General features: G+C 43.3%; 2 protein-coding genes across 2 annotated transcripts in view; one reads left to right on the forward strand and one right to left on the reverse strand.

Moving 5' to 3' along the window:
• The window catches only part of LOC118372813 (serine/threonine-protein kinase PRP4 homolog), a 349,083-nt gene that overhangs the window by 226,940 nt on the left and 104,722 nt on the right, over positions 1–17,421 (forward strand). The window lies entirely within an intron of this gene.
• The window catches only part of LOC118372805 (protein disulfide-isomerase TMX3), a 64,735-nt gene that overhangs the window by 3,356 nt on the left and 43,958 nt on the right, over positions 1–17,421 (reverse strand). The window contains exons 10-15 of the mRNA XM_035758809.2: positions 16,372–16,470; positions 15,627–15,684; positions 15,337–15,390; positions 12,825–12,881; positions 4,388–4,517; positions 3,130–3,198 (exon numbers count right to left, since the gene is read on the reverse strand). Of these exons, the coding sequence (XP_035614702.1) occupies positions 3,130–3,198; positions 4,388–4,517; positions 12,825–12,881; positions 15,337–15,390; positions 15,627–15,684; positions 16,372–16,470 (467 nt within the window). The remainder of the gene's footprint in view (positions 1–3,129; positions 3,199–4,387; positions 4,518–12,824; positions 12,882–15,336; positions 15,391–15,626; positions 15,685–16,371; positions 16,471–17,421) is intronic.

A 17,421-nucleotide genomic window follows, 5' to 3' on the forward strand; every position in this document is an offset into this window, starting at 1 on the left:
CAAGACATTCGGTCAAAGGCTGCTGTCATCCAGGAAGGAAAGGAAGAGAAATCCTGCCGACAACGCCAGGGGAAGAAGAGGGATGGTAATTGCCAGGCGTGTGTAATGCTAAAGATGGATGTGCTATGCTAACTCACGCAGCATCATGAGTCATTGGGTCTAATGCAGACCGTTGCTTCCTTGCAGTGATGTGTGTTTGTGTGCACTCCGAGGGCAAGGTGATGGCTGCTTGCTCATCTTGTTCACTGTGAGTGACCAAGGCTAGCAGGGGCACTACTCAAAAGAAACAACTGAGTGCTTCACAATAAAAAATAATGACATTCAGACTGAAAAAAATAACGACATCCTTCTTTCCCATTACAGATTTTAGTGAGGCATGCTTGAACTTCACACAAAAAACAACAACTGTGAAACTTCTATACAACATTTCAAAATTGTAATTTTAGGCAAAAAAAAGCAATGATTTTCTTTCCCCCCCTCGGTGACCATTTTCCATCAATTTATATTTCCTGCCATATTAGCGTTTTTCTAAATCTAATCTATCATTTTATTTTCTATTTCAGGGCACCTTTAAGGTTTATTCTTGGTTCGGGTACAGTCTACTTTCTGAATAGCATTACGCTACTACATCCCATTTTCATTCATATCACACAGTCAGCCAAATAAACACTAGTCCTCCCTGTTACAAAACCAACTAGTTAGCGAGTGTAGTAAAGTCAGTAGGCTAAGTCTAGGGGTGCTAGGCCTAGCTATAACCTGATTTGATGTGTGCGGACCGTGATGTATGCATCTACCCAGGAGACAGCAACCTTACTTGGGTCCAGGGCTAGCTCAGTCTTGACTCCTTTGTCGGCCAGCTCAAACAAGTTATGGATGTTCAAATTAGTGACGACAAAAATATAAACACAAAAAAGGAAACTACAAAAAGGCATGCCCAAAAAATAACGATTCAAACCAAAGGCCCAAATGGCCCTCAAACTGCAGCAGCCTCACGGCTATGCAAGCTGCCTCACTGACTGATTACCCACACCTGTGCACAATCAACACTTAACAAAACTTCCTGGCAGAGCACAACACCTGACCCAGTTGGTGCTGTCACCTGGGGATGGAGTGTGAAAGTGGTAGTGTAGTGTCTAATTGTACTATAAGAACAGCTCCAACAGTTCAAAGAAAGATTTATTTTCTATCCTTCCTCATTCCCTTCCCTCTCTTTCTGTCATCTTTTCTCTCTGTCACGATTGCAACTTCCTTTTTCAATACACCACTCCTCTTCTATTGACGAGTCATCTCCTTGTCATACGTAACTATCAGGGGAATTTATAGTGGGCCTTAAGACACATACTAGGGATGCACGATATATCGGTGAACATATCGGAATCGACCGATATTAGCTAAAAATGCCAACATTGGTATCGGCCCAAGTCTAGTTTAACCGATGTCAAAGCTGACGTGCATACCTATCTATATAACATCGGTACATGACGTAATGCAAGCATTTCGCTACACTCGCATCAACATCTGCTAACCATGTGTATGTGACAAATTACATTTGATTTGATAATGACGCCACGTAAAATGTTGCTATACGTGCAACACAGCATTCCTAAACTAGCCCACAATGTATGATGTGTGGATCGAGCAGTCAACAAGTCAGCAGTCATTTGAAAGAGTAACAACATTTCAGCGAGACAAATCAAAGGTGAAATCCATTAAAGCCAAGATAATGGAATTCATTGCCCTTGACAATCAACCGTTCTTTGTCGTGGGTGATGTTGGCTTTCGCTAACTGGTCGAGCACCGGTACACATTACCAAGTGCGCTATTTTTCAGATGTTGCCCTATCGGAGTTACACAGTAATAGCGTCACTGCTATTAACGTCACCACATGCATACTATGGAACTCCGTTTTGGTCTTTGCGTGTCAAAAAAGATACAGTAGCACTGTCAACGCTGTACAAAAAAAGTCAACCTCGGCCACGAACGATGTGTTTACAATACCGTGTCGGTAATAAAGCATCATTTATTTGACCGCATCTTCTGGGGTAGCTAGATTTAGCTTGGTACCTAGCTAGCATCAATACAACCAGCCTGAAAACAATGACCAGAATAACCTGCAGCCATTTTCATTATTCTTAGCAATGATTTAGGAATCCTTGTGAGTAAGTATTAGCTAGCTTGCCACTTGTTGTTCGCCTATTGAAATTGAACTTCAGTTGATGAAAATAACTAGCTAGTCAGCAACTTAACCCTGTTGCCCAAAGCTAACGTTATAATCTGGCTCGTGAGGCTCGACCACACCGGGTTATGTGTTGTGAAGCTAGCCACAATAAGGATTAGTCACAATAGTGGAATTTGCGGTTTTCCTTCAAAATAAAAGAACGTCATTGACAGTAATGCAAATTAATACAAATAGTAGAATATGCCATACTTTAATTGTGTGTGGCTAATCCTTATTGTGGCTAGCTTCACATAGATGTGTTCGCCCACCATCAAATAAGAGCTGTTTTATGAATTAGGGTTATTTTAGATGACACCAAGTATATAGTTAGCTAGCTAACTATAGCTACTGAAACAGATGTTGTGTTATTTGACATGTCAAATAGCAAATACCCAAACGGCGTTCCATAGAAATCCTGGTTGAGAATGAAACGACTGAACAACGGAACAGCAAGTAAGTGAAAGAAATAGGTTTTGTGTGTCCATGTGCGTCCATTTGTGTGTGTTAATAACTATTTAACTGTACTAGAATGCTTAAAAGGCCGCTAAAATTGTAAATATCGGTTATCGGCATCAGGTTTTTTGGCAAGGAAAATATTGGATATCGGTATCGGCCAAAAATGTCATATCGGTGCATCACTAACACATACTGTAGCTAGCTACACAGGATATTGTACAGAGGGCTATTTCCCTCCATATTCTACTTGCTATTCAGAAAATATCATGAGAAATATTATTCAAATGAAAAACGGCAACCAAATGTTGTTTTTTCTTAATTGTTTTGATGGAGACATCATGACAGCCTACATTTAACCTATGCTGCATACATGGCTAATTTATCCTCCCTCAATCATCCTGTTTTCCCATTTCCCCCTGCTATTTGCCTAATGCTGATTGTGCTCAGCCACTCACCATAATGGTGGACTTGGCATCGAAGGCCACTCGTTTGACCCTCTGGAACATGCCGTCTCCTCCCTGGGCCTGAGGGGAAACACACAGACAGAGGATGTGGTGTTAGAGTGGAGCACTGGGGAGACTGGAATGTGAGTGAGAGAGAGAGAGTGAGAGTGTGTGTGAGAGAGAGAGAGAGAGAGAGAGATCAGCCTGCCAGCGCTTCCTCATTAGAGTCTTTGACAGCATAGCAGCCATGAGGTGAGCTGGCTGGGCTGGCACGAGCCTGGGGAACAGAACAGGGTTCTTACTCTCCACTGCTGTTTACTTGGTGGGGTTTTGGTTTGTTTTGCCAGGCGGAAAAAAAAACCTGCTGAACGCTCTGGGAAAGAGAAGGACTTCCGGTGTGTTTGGATTACAGTTGAATTAATCTGTGACTTTATAATAAACAAGAGGGGGAAAGGATGTCACTTTTTCCAGCTGCCATTTAGTGGATTCAATGATGTATAGAAACCCCTGATTGCTGATGCTATGTATTGGCCACTGAGAGGCTTTAAAGCCATCGGTTGGCCATATTGGTACAACCCAGTAGGAGCACTCCTCCATAGGAATTAATGGAATCCTATAGTATTTCAATGACATGTTTCAACAATAGTTGGGGATAGTTATAAGTTATCTCTAAATATTATACTTTAAGGAATTAAAACATATTTTTTCATTTTTTATATACATGTTTAGCTCACATAATACAATTTAAAAGTATGCATTAAGGTGTCTCTAATAGAATGAATAGGGGAGAAATGTATAAATGCATTTCTATTGCTTCCAAAAATTCTTCTTTTTTTTTACAACGGTAGGGGGGGTGCCAAGATGGAGGCATGGTGGCTTCAACACAGGGCCCCCCATATGTCATCTAGTGTACATATAAATCATTGAGTGTAGTATATTATAATGCCAAATACTGATACTAGAATACATTATATGCCAAATACTGACACTGTAAATAAATATTTAGGAGCCAGAGTAATGGCAGAAAGGCTACGTAGAAGAAAAACGATGTAACATAAATGTCAATCTCAATAAAGGATATTGCCAAAGTGTCCATCCAGTCTCATTGGAATTCCCAGGATAAATAAAGACTAAACAAACCCTGGACAGCTGCACAAACAATGTGAGCTTTTGTTGCAGTTAGAATGGTCAAATAAATAGGGGAAGGGAAAAGAAAACCAGCTGTAGCCAAAATGGCGGAGGGGAGTCAGAGAAGAGTGGAGTTATGGACCTGAGCGGAGCCGTCTAGAACACTGTTGATGAAGTGAACCAGCTGCTCCAGGGTCTCCACGGGCTCGCTGGGCAGGAAGTACTGCTCATTAGACGTGTTGAGGATGATGATGGACGGCACCGACACCTCTCTGTGGGGGAGAGAGAAAGAGGAGATTATCACTCTAAAAAAGGTCACAGAGATATGGCAGATAACCAATTCAGAAGATAAAGTACGCAGCAAAATGTCAATCTCAATAAAGGATGATTGCAATCGTTCGACTGCAATCATTTTAGCAGTGGAAGGATTGAGGTACAGGCAGGTGGGAGAAATAGATTGGAGGGTTGGAGCAGGGATTGAACCCCAGTCTATGGCGAGGAGAGCAGTATATGCCTTTATGCCTGGAGCATTAGCACTAGACCACGGACTCGGCGATGTACACTGCAATCTATGCTCACATGTCCCAATTTGACCCCTAGGTTTTCAGATTTGACCTCCAACACCTATTTCGAGACACTGGAATGTAAAAGTTTTCTATTTTTCTATACTGCAGAATATCCCTCTACCCATATTATATATGGCCAGGAGTTTTTCTGACCATGTGAGCTGACCTGAGAAAACTCAGGGCCGCACTTATTACATGCGCCGAATACAACAGGTGACTGTGATTACAGGGCTACCGTAGGCAGGAGGCTATTGGCCAGTGGGAGGTCAGGGGTGAGCGCTCTCTATTTTAAGCACACTCACTACCTCTATCAAATCAAATCCCATTATGTTTGTCACATGCGCCAAATACAACAGGTGTACAGTCATGGCCAAAAGTTGAGAATGACACAAATATTAATTTTCACAAAGTTTGCTGCTTCAGTGTCTTTACATATTTTTGTCAGATGTTACTATGAAGTATAATTACAAGCATTTCATAAGTGTCAAAGGCTTTTATTGACAATTACATGAAGTTGATACAAAGAGTCAATATTTGCCGTGTTGACCCTTCTTTTTCAAGACCTCTGCAATCCGCCCTGGCATGCTGTCAATTAACTTCTGTGCCACATTCTGACTGATGGCAGCCCATTCTTGTATAATCAATGCTTGGAGTTTGTCAGAATTTGTGGGTTTTTGTTTGTCCACCCACCACTTGAGGATTGACCACAAGTCCTCGATGGGATTACGGTCTGGGGAGTTTCCTGGCCATGGACCCAAAAATATTGATGTTTTGTTCCCCGAGCCACTTAGTTATCACTTTTGCCTTATGGCAAGGTGCGCCATCATGCTGGAAAAGGCATTGTTCGTCACCAAACTGTTCCTGGATGATTGGGAGAAGATGCTCTCAGAGGATGTGTTAGTACTATTCTTTATTCATGGCTGTGTTCTTAGGAAAAATTGTGAGTGAGCCCACTCCCTTGGCTGAGAAGCAACCCCACAAATGAATGGTCTCAGGATGCATGACAAAGGACTGATGGTAGAGCTCACCTGGTCTTCTCCGGACTAGCTTTTTTCCGGATGCCCCAAACATTCGGAAAGGGGACTCAGAGAAAATGACTTTACCCCAGTCCTCAGCAGTCCAATCCCTGTACCTTTTGCAGAATATTAGTCTATCCCTGATATTTTTCCTGGAAAAGTGGCTTCTTTGCTGCCCTTCTTGACACCATCCTCCAAAAGTCTTTGCCTCACTGTGCGTGCAGATGCACTCACACCTGCCTGCTGCCATTCCTGAGCAAGCTCTGTACTGGTGGTGCCCCGATCCCGCAGCTGAATCAACTTTAGGAGACAGTCCTGGCGCCTGCTGGACTTTCTTGGGTGCCCTGAAGCCTTCTTCACAACAATTGAACCGCTCTTCTTGAAGTTCTTGATGATCCGATAAATGGTTGATTTAGGTGCAATCTTACTTACAGCAATATCCTTGCCTGTGAAGCCCTTTTTGTGCAAAGCAAGAACACGACGGCACATGTTTCCTTGCAGGCAACCATGTTTGACAGAGGAAGAACAATGATCCCAAGCACCACCCTCCTTTTGAAGCTTTCAGTCTGTTATTCGAACTCAATCAGCATGACAGAGTGATCTCCAGCCTTGTCCTCGTCAACACTCACACCTGTGTTAACATGATTGCAGCCCTAAGAAGTTAACGGGATTGATATGACAACAGCCAGTGAAAGTACAGAGCGCCAAATTCAAACAACAGAAATCTCATAATTAAAATTCCTCAAACATACATGTATCTTTTACCATTTTAAAGGTCATCTTGAGAGAATCACTGACATGATGACAGCTGTTTCTTTTGTGGCAGGGCTGAAATGCAGTGGAAATGATTTTGGGGGATTCAGTTCATTTGCATGGCAAAGAGGGACTTCATTCATCTGATCACTCTTCATAACATTCTGGAGTATATCGAAATTGCCATCAGACAAATTGAGGAAGCAGTCTTTGTGAAAATGTATATTTGTGCCATTCTCAAAACTTTTGGCCATGACTGTAGACCTTAACGTGAAATGCTTACTTGCAACAATGCAGTTAAGAAAATAGAGTTAAGAAAATAATTACTAACTAAAGTAAAACATTTAATACGAGAGTAACACAAAATAACTATAATGCGACTATGTACACGGGGTACGGGTACAGAGTCAATGTGCGGGTGTACAGGTTGGTCAAGGTAATTTGTACATGTAGGTATGGGTAAAGTGACTATGGATAGACAAACAGCGAGTAGCAGCAGTGTAAAAACAAATTGTTCAGCAGTCTTATGTTTAGGGGGTAGAAGCTGTTAAGGAGCCTTTTGGACCTAGACCTGTCGCTCCGGTACCACTTGCCGTGCAGTAGCAGAGAAAACAGTCTATGACTTCAGTGACTGGAGTCTTTGACAATTCTTTGGGCCTTCCTCTGACACCGCCTAGTATATAGGATGGCAGGAAGCTTGGCCCCAGTGATGTACTGGGCCGTATGCAATACCCTCTGTAGTGCCTTGCGGTCTGCGGCAGAGCAGTTGCCATACCAGGCAGTGATGCAACCAGTCAGGATGCTCTCGATGGTGCAGCTGTAGAACTTTTTGAGAATCTGGGGACCCATGGCAAATCTTTTCAATCTCCTGAGGGGGAAAAGGCATTGTCGTGCCCTCTTAACTACTTTCTTGGTGTGTTTGGACCATGATAGTGTGTTGGTGATGTGGACACCAAGGAATTTGAAGCTCTCGATCCGCTCCACTACAGCCCCGTCGATCTGAATGGGGGCGTGTACGGCCCTCCTTTTCCTGTAGTCCACAATCATCTGCTTTGTCTTGCTCATGTTGAGGGAGAGGTTGTTGTCCTTGCACCACACTGCCAGGTCTCTGACCTCCTCCCTATAGGCTGTCTCATTGTTGTCGGTGGTCAGGCCTACCACCGTTATGTCGTCAACAAACTTAATGATGGTGTTGGAGTCGTGCTTGGCCACCCAGTAGTGGGTGAATAGGGAGTACAGGAGGGGACTGACCACAGATCCCTGATGGGCCCCCGTGTTGAGGATCAGTGTGGCAGATGTGTTGTTGCCTATCCTTACCACCTAGGGTCAGCCCGCCAGGAAATGCAGGATCCAGTTGCAGAGGGAGGTGTTTAGTCCCACGGTCCTTAGCTTAGTGATGAGCTTTGTGGGCACGATGGTGTTGAACGCATATCATCCATGATGCCAATTAAATAGTAGATTACAGTGTAAAAAGCACAAGAAACAAAAATAACAAAGAAGCTTTATAGTCAAGATGGGATACACAGTTCTTTTCTTTTCGATGCGGCTCGACTTTTCCTGAGGGCATTGGTATTTGGTATGGATGAAAGGCAATGCGATGCAGAGTTTTTGGAGTGTCATCTTGATCTTTATGCAAACAGTGTGCGACTCTGGCGGCATCATGGGGCCACAGTTAAAGGAACCTTTACAAATTAGAGCTGACAACTGAATCAGAGGGAGTCCAGCACTGTGTGGCCACACAGCTGAGGTGACATATACAGTGTCACACAGACACAGTGTAACCCTGAAGATCAGACACAACTGCACAGCCCAACTGAGAGAAGGCACACATATAGATACAATGTACACGTGCGCGCACACACACACACACACAAACAAACACACAACTACACAGACCAGCTGAGATAAAGCAGGTTGTGCATCACTGTGCACACCGCAGCTGAGCTTAGGCACACAAGCTGCGCACACACACTAGCTTTGTAGACAGCCCTCCACTACACCACCATTAGGCTGAGATCTGGAGCTGTGCTTGCACACACAACCCCCCCCCCCCATCCACAAACCCTACGTGAGTACTCCATCTGACATTCAGCCGAGAACCAACAGATGGCAGACATTTTGAATCAACATGGATTAGCCCATTCACCTTTCAGAGAGCAGACTGCTGGGTCTTTTCAGCAGCACTTCCACTGCTTTGCGCATGCATATTGCAGACTGGCTCTCAGTCATAGCAACGGCCATTACGGAGAGTGTGAGAGTCGCCATGGCTCTGGCTCCTCCAGTTTCCACCCAAACACAATGCAATACTCAAACAGACGGGCAGAACCACTAAAACCAGCCTCAGACGTTAAATTACATGGGACTAGAGAGTGTGCGTGCTTGCATGCGCGCACATGTCTGTGTGTGTGCACGTGTGTGTGTCTGCCAGATATGACTGGGTGCTTCTCGCTGCCAGAGAAGGAGCCCAGTAATCTGTGTGATGAAGGAGGGGAGGATAAAAGGCCATCAGATTTATTTCCCTGGCCTTCCTAAGGGAGCGGGATTAGTGGCCATTGACAGGCCGGGATTTTATTCCTCAAAGGAGGCCAATTAATCCTGGGCAAACTCAGTCCGGGGCCGTCCAAAAGAATCACAGAGGACACACACACAAGAAAGCACATATATACACAAGCATGCAAACAATTGTGTAATCACTACCCACCCTATACACATTTTAATATCTATGTCTATTATAATCCCTCATCACAGTGTCAGCATTACACACAGACACACAGTGTACTTCGATCACAGACATATTCACAGTAACACATTTGCTGTCATCACAAACACACTCTGTAAGCCCCTGGTGTGATTAAAAGAGCATGTTTACTGTAATCTCCCTCCCACAAACAATAACATTCCGAGGTATTTAACCCCCCCTCCACATCCACTAGGGTTGTCATGATGCTAATATTGCAATTCATCCGAAATACCGTGTTAAGGAAACAAAATATGAAGCAGACTTGTTTTGGGGGGAAAACAGTCAATGTCGAAAATATATATATATTTTATAGAAAGTCATTTTTTCAAGGACCATCGAGTTCAGTCTGCTCAGTGTTTTATTTTTTTGCCATGGAAAATCTGGTATCATGACAACCCTAACCACACACACGCTTTGGTCACGCTCATATTAAAAAAAGACAAACCAGGTGAATCCAAACTAAAGCTATGATCCCTTATTGATGTCACCACTTCAGTCAGTGTAGATAAAGGGGGAGGAAACAGGTTAAAGAAGGATTTTTAAGCCTTGAGACAATTGAGGCATGGATTGTGTATGTCTGCCATTCAGAGGGTGAATGGCCAAGACAAAAATATGTAAGTGCCTTTGAACTGGGTATGGCAGTAGGTGCCAGGCACACCGTTTTGTGTCAAGAACTGCAACACTCCTGTGTTTTTGACAGTTTTCTGTGTGTATCAAGAATGGTTCAGCAACTTGGCTGGACTGACTTCAAGCATTGGAGTCAACATGGGCCAGCATCCCTGTGAAAAGCTTTTAATACCTTGTATAGTCTACGCCCCAATGAATTAAGGCTGTTCTGAGGGCAAAGGGGGCAAAGGGGGATGCAGCTCAATATTAGGAAGGTGTTCCTAATGTTTGATATACTCTGTGTATTATGTATGTATGCATGGTTGCATGCATACATCACACACACACACACAATGTCCTGTGCCCCCGCTGCGATCCTGCTGGCCCTGCCAGGCTTGGCGGTCCGGGCTAATTAACAGTGTGGTGGTGTCAGAACAGCAGCAGCACAGGCCTCTCAGAGCATGACACCACACCACGCAGCAGCGAGCCCTGTCACGCAGCTCCATACTGGGGCTTACTGCATCATTAGCACAGCTCTCCCTCCGACAGCCATTAAAGCACAGGCCCAATAAGACTCTAATCCACCAGCTTCATAGGACTCGTGGATTCTCCCCATCTCCACGGCGATATCTATACAAGGTAAACCTGGCAGGGAGCTAGCATTAGTGATGGGGAAAAAAATAAAAGGATACAGTTACATATCGGGATTTCTTTAAAAAAAAAAAAATGTTACAATATACAGTGGGGCAAAAAAGTATTTAGTTAGCCACCAATTGTGCAAGTTCTCCCACTTAAAAAGATGAGGCCTGTAATTTTCATCATAGGTACACTTCAACTATGACAGACAAAATTAGGAAAGAAAATCCAGAAAATCACATTGTAGGATTTTTTATGAATTTATTTGCAAATTATGGTGGAAAATAAGTATTTGGTCACCTACAAACAAGCAAGATTTCTGGCTCTCACAGACCTGTAGGTATTCTTTAAGAGGCTCTTCTGTCCTCCACTCGTTACCTGTATTAATGGCACCTGTTTGAACTTGTTATCAGTATAAAAGACACATGTCCACAACCTCAAAGTCACACTCCAATCTCCACTATGGCCAAGAACAAAGAGCTGTCAAAGGACACCAGAAACAAAATTGTAGACCTGCACCAGGCTGGGAAGACTGAATCTGCAATAGGTAAGCAGCTTGGTTTGAAGAAATCAACTGTGGGAGCAATTATTAGGAAATGGAAGACATACAAAGACCACTGATAATCCCCCTCGATCTGGGGCTCCACGCAAGATCTCACCCCGTGGGGTCAAAATGATCACAAGAAGGGGAGCAAAAATCCCAGAACCACACGGGGGGACCTAGTGAATGACCTGCAGAGAGCTGGGACCAAAGTAACAAAGCCTACCATCAGTAACACACTACGCCACCAGGGACTCAAATCCTGCAGTGTCCCCTGCTTAAGCCAGTACATGTCCAGGCCCGTCTGAAGTTTGCTAGAGAGCATTTGGATGATCCAGAAGAAGATTGGGAGAATGTCATATGGTCAGATGAAACCAAAATATAACTTTTTGGTAAAAACTCAACTCGTCGTGTTTGGAGGACAAAGAATGCTGAGTTGCATCCAAAGAACACCATACCTACTGTGAAGCATGGGGGTGGAAACATCATGCTTTGGGGCTGTTTTTCTGCAAAGGGACCAGGTCGACTGATCCGTGTAAAGGAAAGAATGAATGGGGCCATGTATCGTGAGATTTTGAGTGAAAACCTCCTTCCATCAGCAAGGGCATTGAAGATGAAACGTGGCTGGGTCTTTCAGCATGACAATAATCCCAAACACACCGCCCGGGCAACGAAGGAGTGGCTTCGTAAGAAGCATTCCAAGGTCCTGGAGTGGCCTAGCCAGTCTCCAGATCTCAAACCCATAGAAAATCTTTGGAGGGAGTTGAAAGTCCGTGTTGCCCAGCAACAGCCCCAAAACATCACTGCTCTAGAGGAGATCTGCATGGAGGAATGGGCCAAAATACCAGTAACAGTGTGTGAAAACCTTGTGAAGAATTACAGAAAACACAAATTATTGAGATAAACTTTTGTTATTGACCAAATACTTATTTTCCACCATAATTTGCAAATAAATGTATTAAAAATCCTACAATGTGATTTTCTGGATTTTTTTCTCATTTTGTCTGTCATAGTTGAAGTGTACCTATGATGAAAATGACAGGCCTCTCATCTTTTTAAGTGGGAGAACTTGCACAATTGGTGGCTGACTAAATACTTTTTTTGCCCCACTGTATTGTATTGTTTTGACAAAGTCGCAATATTATTGCGCTAGTTGGCTGTACCTGCACCAAAACGGCAGTATTTTTCCTTCATAGCTTGTTCTCGATCTTCTTTTTAAATAGGGAGCCATTTTGTTTTTAGCACTTGACTGATCAAAACTCATTCTCATGGCTCTCTCTTGTCCCTCTGCAGCAGACATATGGTAAGCAATATGTTTGGAACATCGAATCGCACTAAAATCACAGTATCGAATCGCAATACATAGAGAATCGCAATACATATCGTATCAACACCTATGTCTCATGGTAATTCTGGCAATTCCCAGCCCACTAAAAGCAAATGACGGTCAGTCCCGGGTAATTGACGGATCCAACAGAGTGCATTTTAATAGCGGAGGCCGACTTTAAATTGCGGTTTTATGGAGTCTGACAGTGTGAGGTTACTGCGGTAGCCTAGGAAACCTGGGTAGGGAGTAGGGGGAAGAGAGGAGGAGGCAGTAGAAGGGAGGAGGAAGAGACAGGAAGGTGGTGGTAGAAGAAAGGGGTGGTAGAGGAGAGGAAGTACAGAAGAGGAGGTAAAGAAGCCTGAGAGATGGAGGAGAAAAAGGAGGAGACGCTCACCCCATAATGAGGCTGTTGATGTAGTCGTTTCCATCCATGTGGCCAAACTGGAAGTCTCTGGGGAGATGGCACAAGACGAGCAACAAAGTGAGACAACATGCATACAAACAAGCTCATTTATAACAAACAACTCATCATAAGACCAACAAAATGAAAGGAGACCAACTCATATAAGCATTGCTCTCCTAACCAGAGTTATAACACAAGTTTCCTATGAAGACTGAACCAAGGACTCCCTTCTCTCTCCAACGGCACGTAATAGCAAAATAACACAAAATTCCCAAATTCCCATTTCAAAAAAGTATCGGATGATTTACCTAAAAACGGTAAGGCAGAGGAAGGAAGAATTCCATTTGTATCTCATTGTGTTGTTCTGTGTTGGCGCATGCCATTTGTATCTCATTGTGTTGTTTTGTGTTTTGTGTTTTGCCTGTGTGATGCATTGTGGGAAGAAAGCAGGCGATAGGGATGGAAGGGGTCTGCAGCAGAAGCCGAGGGAACTGGGAAGAACCCAGTCATTTGCAGTGAGAGACGGATTATGGCCGCCTCAACATATATATTACATTCATATTAAATCCTGGTTCCATCTGGAACACCTGTCCCCTGGGTGCCAAACAATACAGCCGGTGCCAATATCAATGACATGTTTATGAAGACACTCAACTATTATTAAACCCGATCTAATCTGGTTAGGCTGAAGCTCAGTCAGATAATATTGGGCTAAAGACTGAGTACTTGAAGGAAGTGAGGCTTGTTGAATTCTTATTCTAAGATACCAAGCAATTGTGAGACATTTCTCTTACCTAAGAGGGAGCTAGTTTATGGACTTCAATGAATGAATTCAGTGTGTGTTCGTGTGTGTGTGTACATGTGAGAGACTTTTGGAAGAATATATTATACACATTTTATGTGGTGAGCGTGTCTATAAATGTCAGTTCATCATAGCAATCACCATAGCTCTCCCTACTCAACCGCATAAATATTGCTGTCTCCCTCCCGTTCCCCCTGTCTTCACCTCCCTCTACCTCCCTCCCACTCTCTTTTCAACTCTCTGCTGTGCAACAGACCCACAACGCTAACTCACAATCACTCAAATACACATACCCCCAACCCATAGCACACAGACACACACACCTAGCCAGCACCCAAACACACACAGAGAATAACACACAACACACACACAGAGACACGTCTCCTTGGGTAGTCTCCTCTCAGAGATTGCATTTATCGCTCTGTCACACTGTTGCGGATGGAGGGCGAGCTGAATGCCACAGTATTCATTACCGCCCTCACACACCGCTTCACTCATCCAAATGACATCTATCTGCATCAGTCGCCTGCCCTCCGTGTCTGCCTCAGTCTCCGTGTCTGCCTCAGTCTCCGTGTCTGCCTCAGTCTCCGTGTCTGCCCACCAGAAGGGGCACTAACAAGGGGGGTGTGACGTAATTACAACGAGCCATCTAGCATTTAGGTTGTGTCAAAACACTGGGCTGTAATCTAACTGTGAATCAGGAGAGTGTGATGACTTCAAAAACAAGGCGCGATAGCGTGGCAGATAGTCTAACTGATGATAGGGATCTGTGAAATTCAATCAGCTCTAATGTGGCTGCCTGGAGAGGAGAAGAAACACTTTGATCATAGAGATTTTAGATAATACGTCTTCATTTAGCTAGAGGGCCAGCGCCGGTGAATTAACTAGTAAAGAGAAAGAGCAATATGGAGTGTGTGCCAAGTATGGTGAGATTCTGTACATTGACACTAATATGTAGGACTATGTATGGGACGAGGGTCTGTACTGCAGTGAATGCATTTGATGTGTGTGTTCTTACCCATCAGCCTTATGAATCCCATTTCGAGTTTGTCGCGAGGTAGATCACTTCTTAATTAAAGCAAAAGGAATACATTGCACGCACCATTCTGTAATGTAGTGTTCCATTCACACTGGTGATAGTTTAATAAGGTATTCTTACAGGAGAACAAAGTCTCGTGAGGTAATACGTTCCTCCAACTGTGCAGCGACTGACAGCTCCAGAGGAGCGCCTATTTTTGGTAAGCCTGACATTTTGCATAATTACCTCCCCACTGATACTGAATGAAACCAGACATGTCCTCAAAGAAGTACAGCTGGTTAGGCTGTCTCCCCACAGCGATCCCTTGTAATAAGTGTGTGTGTGTGTGTGTGTGTGTGTGTGTGTGTGTGTGTGTGTGTGTGTGTGTGTGTGTGTACACTTGTTCTTCTAACCTCGTGGGGACCTGAAATCTCCAAATGTTCCCACAAGGATAGTAAAACAAGGACCATGAAGACAAAGATTATTTTAAGTTTAGTGTTAAAATTAAGGTTAGAATTGGGGGTTAGATTTAGGATTAGAGTTAGGGGTTAAGGTTAGGGATTAGAGAAAATAGGGTTTTGAATGGAAATACATTTAAGGTCGGTCACAAGGACAGAAAAACGAAAGTTTGTGTGTGTGTGATTATGAATATATGAATGGTCCATCTCCATCCAAACACTTACCTGTTAAAATGCTCTCTGTATTCCTTTGCCACTCTCTGAATCAGAGTCTTTAATCTAATAGACAAATCAAAGAAAGAGGCAAAGGTACCACATTAGTTCACATCAGTCCACATCGTGACGCTCTTCCCACATGCATCAATTTGTGGGCAATCCAAACAATAAATGCAGCGCTTATCTTTAGTTGAAAAAGCTGGGCGTTTTTAAATGCCGCCGCAGCGGTTTCCATGGAAGCGTGCGATTGTAATTTGTCTAGCAGCACTAGGCTTTAATTTCACAATGTTCTTTTGTACCTGCCGCTTTCCTCTGTCGGGTCCTTCTCGTCGATGACTGCAATCGCCACCAATTTGCCTGTAGAGGGAGAGAGGGATTACAAATCACACTCACAAACAGACAGCAGAAGAGAAGGCGGGAGGACAATAGCCTGAAGATAAAAGGCTTTGGGGGAGATATAGCACATCACTACAGAAGCAGCTAAAACAAAGAAAGCACCAACCAAGGTTTCTATTAATTTGTCGTTCTGCATTTGGTGACTTCTTGGTGGTTCTAGAACCAGTGGGCGGAGGCTATTCAGGTGCAGTAGAATGGGAAGAGGCCCATCAGAACAAGACAAATGGACTCATAAAACAACTGCCATACAACTTAAGATGGGTGTACATGTATTGTTTAGTGTTCATGCTTGTGGACTGATGCAGGAAGGAAGCACTTAGTTGGAAATGGTAAGAACTACTCCGCCCTCTGCTGGCGTGTCATATAGCATTTCATGGCAAAGCCTTGGTTGAGATTATGTTGAATGTACTGATAGGATGCAATGCAATTGGTGGCCCAATCCCAAATCGACCCCTTGACTCTGTGCACTTGTGGAGAACTGAAAGACTGATTGGTGTAAGCAATAGGGTAAAACGTTGGAGTTGGAGCTATTACCAAATTGCTTACACCTGTCAAATCTACCCAGATAGCCACAAGTGCTCAGGATTATGGAAAAGGCCTATACTGTGCTTGTCAGTAGGTTGGTAGAGTACAGAATGTATACTGTACCTGTCTCTCCCAGTTCATACAGGGTGAAGCCATCGATCTGCAGGTAGCTCTGAAATCGTTCTTTGTTAACCCAGGAAGACAAGCCACCGTCCACGTACTCTGCAATTACAGAGAATAACAAGACAACAGAGAAATGTCAAGCATTGATGATCAATTGAGAAAACAACAGTTTACAGAGAATGGTTCAATTGAGTATCGACGCGTGGTTGGGGAAGTAGAAGGTCAGTCTAATTACTTACTTACAACCTGTTGATATTCGCTATGTGAGGAAGACAAGCTCGCACGCACAGTTTCCCACCCATCCAGACACTACAAAGACTGGACCATCGACACCACCTCTACTCAAGCTAGTCCTATACTGAACTGCATCATCATCCAGCTGTGGAGGACCTCCTCTCATGAACTGGCAGGTCCCTGAATTATTATTCTATATATATATATATATATATATATATATATATATATATATATATATATATATATATATATATATATTTTTTTTTTTACAGATTTTGTATGAAAATTGCAATATAAAATAAATATATATTATTATTATGTAAGGATGTGCTATTGGACCAGTGTTCTGCCAGATATTTGTCTATAGGTGAAGTGGTCTGGTAGGATATATTTCAGAACTGCTGCTTACTATAGACTTTTGTAGTATACTGCAGAATACTATACTGCACACTGTTATAACACTTGATTACATAATGTTTACTTTAGTATTTTTAGATCGATTGGACTGCTAGATAGCGTTTCTGCTCGCGATGTCGATGCTGTTCTGATTTAAACGTGCTGTCTCTGGGGAACTCATGCCATGGATTTCCTCTGAGGTTCCCACTCGATCGTGTAGTGCTTACGATATCATTTTGAAATATACTGTCGAATACTATACTCCGCACTGTAGTCTCTTGATTGATTTGACTATTTAAAAACACAAATACAAGCACAAAAGTAGATACAATGCATTAAGACATTTGTTGAGAAAAATACAAAATAAGTTTAAAATGTAGGGATGCACGATATAAATTGGTAAGCATATCGGAATCG

This window comes from Oncorhynchus keta, chromosome 4 (genome assembly GCF_023373465.1).
Source record: "Oncorhynchus keta strain PuntledgeMale-10-30-2019 chromosome 4, Oket_V2, whole genome shotgun sequence".
NCBI classification, from domain to species: domain Eukaryota; kingdom Metazoa; phylum Chordata; class Actinopteri; order Salmoniformes; family Salmonidae; genus Oncorhynchus; species Oncorhynchus keta.